This window comes from Penaeus japonicus, unplaced genomic scaffold (assembly GCF_977035675.1).
Source record: "Penaeus japonicus unplaced genomic scaffold, GWHDUDI00000001_assembly GWHDUDI00000031, whole genome shotgun sequence".
Taxonomy (NCBI): domain Eukaryota; kingdom Metazoa; phylum Arthropoda; class Malacostraca; order Decapoda; family Penaeidae; genus Penaeus; species Penaeus japonicus.
In genome coordinates, this window is record NW_028234433.1 from 30,012,323 (window position 1) to 30,022,805 (window position 10,483).

Genomic DNA, 10,483 nt, shown 5'->3' on the forward strand with positions numbered 1-10,483 from the left:
CGGCGGGGACGGTGGCAGCTACTGGTCCAGTCCACTTGAGGGTCTGAGGGGCGGCTTGGTGGAAGGCCTGCTGGGGAACAGCTGGGACGGCATTGAAGGCTGGGGCCTGAAGCACAGGCACGGTGCCAACTGTGGCCCTGACCTGTGCGTTGTAGGCGTTGAGGAAGGCGTTGCGGGCAGCGGCCACTTCTTGGGTGTCAGCCACGGGGGTGATGGTGCCGTCGACTCCGGCGGGGATGGTGGCAGCTACTGGTCCAGTCCACTGGTATTGGACAGGGGCGACGGTCTGGAAAGCCTGCTGAGGAGTGGCAGCAGCCTGAGCAGCACGGAAGGCTTGGAAGAACCGTGCTTTCTCAGCCTGCACCTCGGGCGTGTCTCCGATGAAGGGAGCAGCCGAGCACACTCCTAGCACTGCCAAAAGGACCTGCGAAAAAAAGAAGTTTCTTCTTATACATTCGTATTATGCCGAGATCAGATAAACATTCATTCACCACGCCCACTTTCCAATGTAAGTCCTATCAGTGGAATATTAATAGGCTTCTTGTATCTCTCATACGCCAGAAATCACTCCGAGAGGAACATACCAGAGAATTCATGTTGCCGTTCTTAGACGAAGATCCGTACTGTGCTGAGCCAAGGCTCTCGCTCCCTTTATATAGCCAGACGTCGAAGGTCAGTGAGGAACCTCGAGGCGGAGACCCTGACCAAAGTTGGATTAGCTGTAGTTCAATAAACCTAAGTTAGGATTGTTATAGTCTTGTTACTGTGGATTCTGGTGTACACACACAAACACATACATATGTGTATTTATAAATATTTATGTATATATATATATATAGATACAAGGGAGGGAGAGGTTTAGTCAGCATGAACAAAGACTGACACTAATTAAGGGGCAAATAGATATCCGTGAACAAGTATTTCAACAACCTGGTACCTATATATCTTTACAAAACCTACACTGTGCATGGCATGTTCGCACTGAACCATGAATTTACGGATTATATTTTTCATGATAACTAACTTTATCATTTTTATTTTTATTATTATCGTTATGACCATCATTATTGTTAGTAGTAGTAGTACAACTATCTATCCATTTTTTAAAGCATTAATATCAATATTAGTTCTAGCAGTAGGTTGCAGTAACATAGCTATCAGTAGAAATTTTAGAATTACTGTCATATTGATTTGATTAAAAATATATTTTTTAAACACGAGAGTAGATTCAATCCCCCTTTCTTTAAAATGCCATATTACTCCCCCGGACAGATGATCCTGACTTGTTCATAGCCTTGTCTGACCTGCAGACTGTTCAGTCATATATCATCTAGTCCGGCCAAGCAAACGAAGTTCTAGAGAGTAAACACGAGTAGCCGGGCTGTTCGAGAAACTTCCTCTATTCCCACTAAGCTTCAGAAATATTCTGGTCGTGTCCCTTCTTGACTTGGTAGACGATAGGACCCATAGGAGCTCAGTGACTCAGGGGTGACTCGTGCTTGCAACGTCAGTCAACACGGCTTCGCATTTCCGGGACCTGCAATCCTTCCCGAAAAAAGACTTTTAGCGACTGAAAGGGGAATTCGGGTCGGAAGTTTGGAAGAAATCATGCAGTCCGGAGTGCATGACGGTGGCCGCATGACGGTGACGATTCGCCTTACGCCACGACATCTGAATCACGTGGGCAAAGATTTGCAGATTGTGGCACTTGGATGGCACTCAGGCCCTTGGAGGCATTATCTCTCGCTTCTCTGTAATCGGTGGTAATTATTGAACGCGGTTACTCACAAGGGACTTTGGGTCACCCCTTGTGATCAGAAGGGACACCAGTCCTGTATTGGTTTACTTACAACTGTATTTTAGTAAGGATTTCTATGTTCATATATATATATATATATATATATATATATATATATATACATATATATACATATATACATATCTATATATATACATATATATTTATATCTATATCAATAGACATATACTTGTGTGCGTGTATTTATAGATTGAAAGATGGACATATAGATATTTACATAAAAATATACATAGACACATGGACACACATATATATTCATACATATCTATATGTGTGTGCATACATATACATATAAATATATATATAAACATATATTTATATCTATATACATATTTACACATAAATATATATATATATTTATATATATACATATATACAGATATATATATATATATATATATATTATATATATATATATATATATATATATATATATATATATATATATATATATATATATGTGTGTGTGTGTGTGTGTGTGTGTGTGTCTGTGTGTATTTATTTATATATATACATGTATCTCTCTTCTCTCTCTATATATATATATATATATATATATATATATATATATATTATATATATACATACATATATTATATGTATGTATAAATATAAATGTACACTCATTTATATATGCATATATGCAATATATATATATATATATATATATATATATTATATATATATATATATATATATATATATATTTATGCATATAAACATATATATGTATATATTATTATATATATATTATATATTATATATATATATATATATATATATAACGTATATATGTATGTATGTATAAATATATCTTGTATGTAAATACATATATACATATACATATGTATGTATATATATATATATATATATATATATATATATATATATATATATGTATGTATATATATATATGCATATATATAAATATATTTTAATGTATATGCATATATATATATATATATATATATATATATATATATATATATATATATATATACATATGTATATTTACATGTATATGTATGTATATACATATATACATATATATCTAAATTTATATATCTATCTCTATATATATATATTTGTATATTTGTATGTATATATACATATATACATGCATATTCAAATGAGGGGAAATATATTGATGCATATCTATATATGTATAAGAATATTCGTCTGTATGGATATATATAAATCAGTTCAGTTCAGTTCAGAGAGATTTGCGAAGACGTTCCTTCGCCCGGGCTATATGCACGAGGCGGCCCGGCCTCTGCCAGCTATAAGTGCTGACTCATCTGATCATCACCACTGAATGCTTACCGTGGCGGTTGGATTGCCTGAAGGCGCTCCAGTTGCCAAGGGGGAAAGCAATAGGCATAGCCGCCTTACCAGCCCGGCGGCTGTCGTCTCTGGGCCCTGCCTGAGGAAGCGAGTGTGCTCGCATTCCATCAGGTAGTGCTCTATCTTGGCGTCCGGCGCGCCACAATGTCTGCAGCGTCGCTCATCATGCCCAATGGTGGGTGTGATTTGCCACGCACAAGGGTAGCCTAATCTCAGTCTGTGAAGACTGACTTCAGTTCGCCTTGGTATTTTAGGAGAGAGTACCAGCGACTCATAGCCTGTGGCGTCTGAGTTCCAGCTGGCCGAGGGGGAGGTTCTCGCAACCTCTCTATGGCACCGACCTGCCCTGCAGCCATCGTTTTACGCCTTAGCAGTTCCCGGCTAGGATGCACCACAAGATTGCTCAAGGGTTTTTCCCTGCCTTCCTCCGCTAGCCTGTCAGCTACATCGTTCCCTTTAATACCAACATGGCTTGGAATCCAGTTGATGATAATGCGTCTACCCTGATCCAGGATTCTCTGAGCAATGGTAAGAATCGTGGTCAGAAGATAAACGTTATCAAGAGTGTGCTTTGCTGCAGGCTGTCAATGGCGGCCCTAGAGTCTGTATGTATGACAACATGCCCGTCAGTCTGGGCTGCATGGGCTAGGGCTTCCATAATAGCGACTGCCTCTGATATACATAAATATATATATATATATATATATATATATATATATATATATATATATATATAGAGAGAGAGAGAGAGAGATAATTATTCATATGTATATATGTATTCATATACATACATATGTATATATATATATATATATATATAAACATGTATATATATATATTGCATATATATATATATATATATATATATATATATATATATATATATATATACATATATATATATATCTTTCTATCTATGCATCGATCTACATGCTTGTTTATTTATTATATATGTATATATAAATATATATACATATATATATATATATATATAATGTATTAATATGTATATATTTATACACATATACATATATATATATATATATATACATACTATATATATACATATCTACTTATCTTTCTATCTATATATATCTATACATGTAAGTATATGTGTGTGTGTGTTTTGCATTATTCGTCGAAATACATCATAATAGTAATTGGACAATAACACAGAGAAGTACATTTGTGAAAATATATTTTTATTGAAAAATTTGGTTAATATTTACTATACATTTACCTAATCACAGTACGGTCTAGAAGGGGCGCGCCGCTGCTGCCACCTGCCTCTGGTACGCGTTGAAGAACGCCTGCTTGGCGGCTGCCACTTCGGCAGTGTCAGCCACCTGGGGAGCGGATCCCGGGAGTCCAGCTGGGACGGTGGCTGCCACGGGGCCAGTCCACTTGGGCTGGAGTGGAGCGGCATGGTGGAAGGTCTGGTGGGGAACGGCGGGGACTGGGTTGAAGGTGTGGACCTGGGCAGGGACGACAGGTGCGGTGCCAACGGTGGCTGCGACCTGAGCACGGTAGGCGTTGAGGAAGGCGTTGCGGGCGGCAGCCACCTCATGGGTGTCTGCCACGGGGGTGACGGTGCCGTCGACACCGGCGGGGACGGTGGCAGCTACTGGTCCAGTCCACTTGAGGGTCTGAGGGGCGGCTTGGTGGAAGGCCTGCTGGGGAACAGCTGGGACGGCATTGAAGGCTGGGGCCTGAAGCACAGGCACGGTGCCAACTGTGGCCCTGACCTGTGCGTTGTAGGCGTTGAGGAAGGCGTTGCGGGCGGCGGCCACTTCTTGGGTGTCAGCCACGGGGGTGATGGTGCCGTCGACTCCGGCGGGGATGGTGGCAGCTACTGGTCCAGTCCACTGGTATTGGACAGGGGCGACGGTCTGGAAAGCCTGCTGAGGAGTGGCAGCAGCCTGAGCAGCACGGAAGGCTTGGAAGAACCGTGCTTTCTCAGCCTGTACCTCGGGCGTGTCTCCGATGAAGGGAGCAGCCGAGCACACTCCTAGCACTGCCAAAAGGACCTGCGAAAAAAAGAAGTTTCTCCTTATACACTCGTATTATGTCGAGATCAGCTACTATTTCCGTATTCAGATAAACATGCATTCACCACGCCCACTTTCCAATGCAAGTCCTATCAGTGGAATATCAATAGGCTTCTTCTCGTATCTGTTATACGCCAGAAGTCACTCCGAGAGGAACATACCAGAGATTTCATGTTGCCGTTCTTAGACGAAGATCCGTACTGTGGTGAGCCAAGGCTCTCGCTCCCTTTATATAGCCAGACGTCGAAGGTCAGTGAGGAGCCTCGAGGCGGAGACCCTGACCAAAGTTGGATCAGCTGTAGTTCAATAAACCTAAGTTAGGATTGTTATAGTGTTGTTACTATGGACAGATAGATACAGGCGAGAAAGAGGTTTAGTCAGCATGAACAAAGACTGGCACTGACTAAGGGGATATTAGATATCCGTGAACAAGTTTAAACAACCAGGTACCTATATATCTTTACACCACCTACACTGTTTATGGCATGTTCGCCCTAAACCATGAATTTATAGATAATACTATTCATAATTACTAACATTATTACTTTTATTACTATCGTTATGGGCATCATTATTTTTAGTAGTAGTAATATAACTATCTATCAATCTTTAAAACCATTAATATCAATATTAGTTCTAGCAGTAGTTTGCAGTAACATAGCTATTAGTAGAAATTTTAGAATTGCTGTCATATTGATTTAATTAAAGATATATATCTTTTAAGCACGAGAGTAGATTCAATCCACCTTTCTTGAAATTGCCGTATTACTCCCCCGGACTGATGATCGTGACTTGTTCATAGCATTGTCTGACCTGCAGACTGTTCAGTCATATTTCATCTGGTCCACCCAAGCAAACGAATCTCAAGATAGTAAACACGAGTAGCCGGGCTGTTCGAGAAACCTCCTCTATTCCCACTAAGCTTCGAAAATATTCTGGTCGTGTCCCTTCTTGACTTGGTAGACGATAGGACCCATAGGATCTCAGTGACTCAGGGGTGACTCGTGCTTGCAACCTCAGTCAACACGGCTTCGCATTTCCGGGACCTGCAATCCTTCCCGAAAAAAGACTCTTTTAGCGACTGAAAGGTGCATTCAGGTCGGAAATTTTGAAGAAATCATGCAGTCCGGAGTGCATGACGGTGGCCGCAATGTTCCGATTCACCTTACGACACGACACCTGAATCACCTGGGCAAAGATTTGCAGATTGTGGCACTTAGATGGCACTCAGGCCCTTGGAGGCATTATCTCTCGGTTCTCTATAATCGGTGGTAATTATTGAAGGCGTTTACTCACAAGGGGCTTTGGGTCACCCCTTATGATCAGAAGGGATACCAGTCTTGTGTTGGTTTACTCATAACTGTATTTTAGTAAGGATTTCTATCTATATTCATATATATATTTACATATATATATATATATATATATATATATATATATATATATATATATATATATATATATATATATATATATATATATATATCAATAGACATATACTTGTGTGTGTGTATTTATAGATTGAAAGATGGACATATAGATATTTACATAAAAATATACATAGACACATGGACACACATATATATTCATACATATCTATATGTGTGTGCATACATATACATATAAATGCATATATAAACAAACATATATTTATATCTATATACATATTTACATAAATATATATATATATTTATATATATACATATATACAGATATATATACCTATATATATATGTTATATATATATATATATATATATATATATATATATATATATATATATATTATATATATATGTGTGTGTGTGTGTGTTTGTGGTGTGTGTGTGTCTGTGTGTATTTATTTATATATATACATGTATCTCTCTCTCTCTCTCTCTCTCTCTCTCTCTCTCTCTCTCTCTCTATATATATATATATATATATATATATCTATCTATATATACATATATATACATATATTATATGTATGTATAAATATAAATGTACACTCATTTGTATATTCATATATATATATATATATATATATATATATATATATATATATATATATATATACATATATATATTTATGCATATAAACATATATATGTATATATTTATATATATAATATATATATATATATATATATATATATATATATATACGTATATATGTATGTATGTATAAATATATCTTGTATGTAAATACATATATACATATACATATGTATGTATATATATATATATATATATATATATATATATATATATATATATGTATGTATATATATATATGCAGTATATATAAATATATTTTAATGTATATGCATATATATATATATATTATATATATATATATATATACATATATATACATTTATGTATATATACATATGTATATTTATATGTATATATATGTATATACATATATACATATATATCTAAATTTATATATCTATCTATATATATATTTGTATATTTGTATGTATATATACATATATACATGCATATTCAAATGAGGGGAAATATATTGATGCATATCTATATATGTATAAGAATATTCGTCTGTATGGATATATATAAATCAGTTCAGTTCAGTTCAGAGAGATTTGCGAAGACGTTCCTTCGCCCGGGCTATATGCACGAGGCGGCCCGGCCTCTGCCAGCTATAAGTGCTGACTCATCTGATCATCACCACTGAATGCTTACCGTGGCGGTTGGATTGCCTGAAGGCGCTCCAGTTGCCAAGGGGGAAAGCAATAGGCATAGCCGCCTTACCAGCCCGGCGGCTGTCGTCTCTGGGCCCTGCCTGAGGAAGCGAGTGTGCTCGCATTCCATCAGGTAGTGCTCTATCTTGGCGTCCGGCGCGCCACAATGTCTGCAGCGTCGCTCATCATGCCCAATGGTGGGTGTGATTTGCCACGCACAAGGGTAGCCTAATCTCAGTCTGTGAAGACTGACTTCAGTTCGCCTTGGTATTTTAGGAGAGAGTACCAGCGACTCATAGCCTGTGGCGTCTGAGTTCCAGCTGGCCGAGGGGGAGGTTCTCGCAACCTCTCTATGGCACCGACCTGCCCTGCAGCCATCGTTTTACGCCTTAGCAGTTCCCGGCTAGGATGCACCACAAGATTGCTCAAGGGTTTTTCCCTGCCTTCCTCCGCTAGCCTGTCAGCTACATCGTTCCCTTTAATACCAACATGGCTTGGAATCCAGTTGATGATAATGCGTCTACCCTGATCCAGGATTCTCTGAGCAATGGTAAGAATCGTGGTTAGAAGGTAAACGTTATCAAGGGGCGTGCTTTGCTGCAGGCTGTCAATGGCGGCCGTAGAGTCTGTATGTATGACAACATGCCCGTCAGTCTAGGCTGCATGGGCTAGGGCTTCCATAATAGCGACTGCCTCTGATATATATATAAATATATATATATATAGAGAGAGAGAGAGAGAGATAATTATTCATATGTATATATGTATTCATATATATACATGTATATATATATATATATATATATATATATATATATATATAAACATGTATATATATATTGCATATATATATATATATATATATATATATATATATATATATATATATCTTTCTATCTATGCATCTATCTACATGCTTGTTTATTTATTATATATGTATATATAAATATTATATATATAATGTATTAATATGTATATATTTATATACATATACATATAAATATATATAAATATACATACTATATATATATATACATATCTACTTATCTTTCTATCTATATATATCTATACATGCATGTATATATGTGTGTGTGGGTTTTGCATCATTCGTCGAAATACATCATGATATAAATTGGACAATAACAGAGAGAAGTACATTTGTGAAAATATATTTTTATTGAAAAATTTGGTTAATATTTACTATACATTTACCTAATCACAGTACGGTCTAGAAGGGGCGCGCCGCTGCTGCCACCTGCCTCTGGTACGCGTTGAAGAACGCCTGCTTGGCGGCTGCCACTTCGGCAGTGTCAGCCACCTGGGGAGCGGATCCCGGGAGTCCAGCTGGGACGGTGGCTGCCACGGGGCCAGTCCACTTGGGCTGGAGTGGAGCGGCATGGTGGAAGGTCTGGTGGGGAACGGCGGGGACTGGGTTGAAGGTGTGGACCTGGGCAGGGACGACAGGTGCGGTGCCAACGGTGGCTGCGACCTGAGCACGGTAGGCGTTGAGGAAGGCGTTGCGGGCGGCAGCCACCTCATGGGTGTCTGCCACGGGGGTGACGGTGCCGTCGACACCGGCGGGGACGGTGGCAGCTACTGGTCCAGTCCACTTGAGGGTCTGAGGGGCGGCTTGGTGGAAGGCCTGCTGGGGAACAGCTGGGACGGCATTGAAGGCTGGGGCCTGAACCACAGGCACGGTGCCAACTGTGGCCCTGACCTGTGCGTTGTAGGCGTTGAGGAAGGCGTTGCGGGCGGCGGCCACTTCTTGGGTGTCAGCCACGGGGGTGATGGTGCCGTCGACTCCGGCGGGGATGGTGGCAGCTACTGGTCCAGTCCACTGGTATTGGACAGGGGCGACGGTCTGGATAGCCTGCTGAGGAGTGGCAGCAGCCTGAGCAGCACGGAAGGCTTGGAAGAACCGTGCTTTCTCAGCCTGTACCTCGGGCGTGTCTCCGATGAAGGGAGCAGCCGAGCACACTCCTAGCACTGCCAAAAGGACCTGTGAAAAAAAAGAAGTTTCTCCTTATACACTCGTATTATGCCGAGACCAGCTACTATTTCCGTATTCAGGTAATGAGTATGCATTCACCACGCCCACTTTCCAATGCAAGTCCTATCAGTGGAATATTAATAGGCTTCTTCTCGTATCTCTCATACGCCAGAAGTCACTCCGAGAGGAACATACCAGAGATTTCATGTTGACTTTCTTAGACGAAGATCCGTACTGTGCTGAGCCAAGGCTCTCGCTCCCTTTATATAGCCAGACGTCGAAGGTCAGTGAGGAGCCTCGAGGCGGAGACCCTGACCAAAGTTGGATCAGCTGCAGTTCAGTAAACCTAAGTTAGGATTGTTATAGTCTTGTTGCTATGGACAGATAGATACGGGGTGGGGGGGGGGAGAGAGGTTTATTCAGCATGAACAAAGACTGGCACTGATTAAGGGGATAATAGATATCCGTGAACAAGTTTAAACAACCTGGTACCTATATATCTTTACATCACCTACATTGTCCATGGCATGTTCGCACTGAACCATAAATTTATAGATAATACAATTCATGATTACTAACATTATAACTTTTAT

At 39.3% G+C, this 10,483-nt stretch overlaps 3 protein-coding genes across 3 annotated transcripts in view; all 3 read right to left on the bottom strand.

The window, feature by feature from the left end:
- The window catches only part of LOC122250472 (cuticle protein CP1499-like), a 1,125-nt gene extending 418 nt beyond the window's left edge, over positions 1-707 (bottom strand). Inside the window, exons 1-2 of the mRNA XM_086556120.1 lie at positions 585-707; positions 1-424 (exon numbers count right to left, since the gene is read on the bottom strand). The exon at positions 1-424 is cut by the window's left edge and continues 418 nt beyond it. Of these exons, the coding sequence (XP_086412246.1) occupies positions 1-424; positions 585-596 (436 nt within the window). The 5' untranslated portion in view covers positions 597-707. The remainder of the gene's footprint in view (positions 425-584) is intronic.
- A 3,637-nt stretch (positions 708-4,344) lies between these two features.
- On the bottom strand, positions 4,345-5,496 carry LOC122250476 (cuticle protein CP1499-like). The gene is made up of 2 exons (XM_086556121.1): positions 5,373-5,496; positions 4,345-5,190 (listed from the first exon to the last, which is right to left on the bottom strand). The coding sequence occupies exons 1-2, from the start codon at positions 5,382-5,384 to the stop codon at positions 4,420-4,422; spliced, it is 783 nt and encodes a 260-aa protein (XP_086412247.1). The 5' UTR covers positions 5,385-5,496; the 3' UTR covers positions 4,345-4,419.
- A 3,557-nt stretch (positions 5,497-9,053) lies between these two features.
- On the bottom strand, positions 9,054-10,122 carry LOC147468098 (cuticle protein CP1499-like). Its single transcript, XM_086556123.1, has 2 exons — positions 10,086-10,122; positions 9,054-9,899 (listed from the first exon to the last, which is right to left on the bottom strand). Exons 1-2 carry the CDS (start codon positions 10,095-10,097, stop codon positions 9,129-9,131), a joined length of 783 nt encoding a protein of 260 aa, XP_086412249.1. The 5' UTR covers positions 10,098-10,122; the 3' UTR covers positions 9,054-9,128.
- Positions 10,123-10,483: the final 361 nt, after the last annotated feature.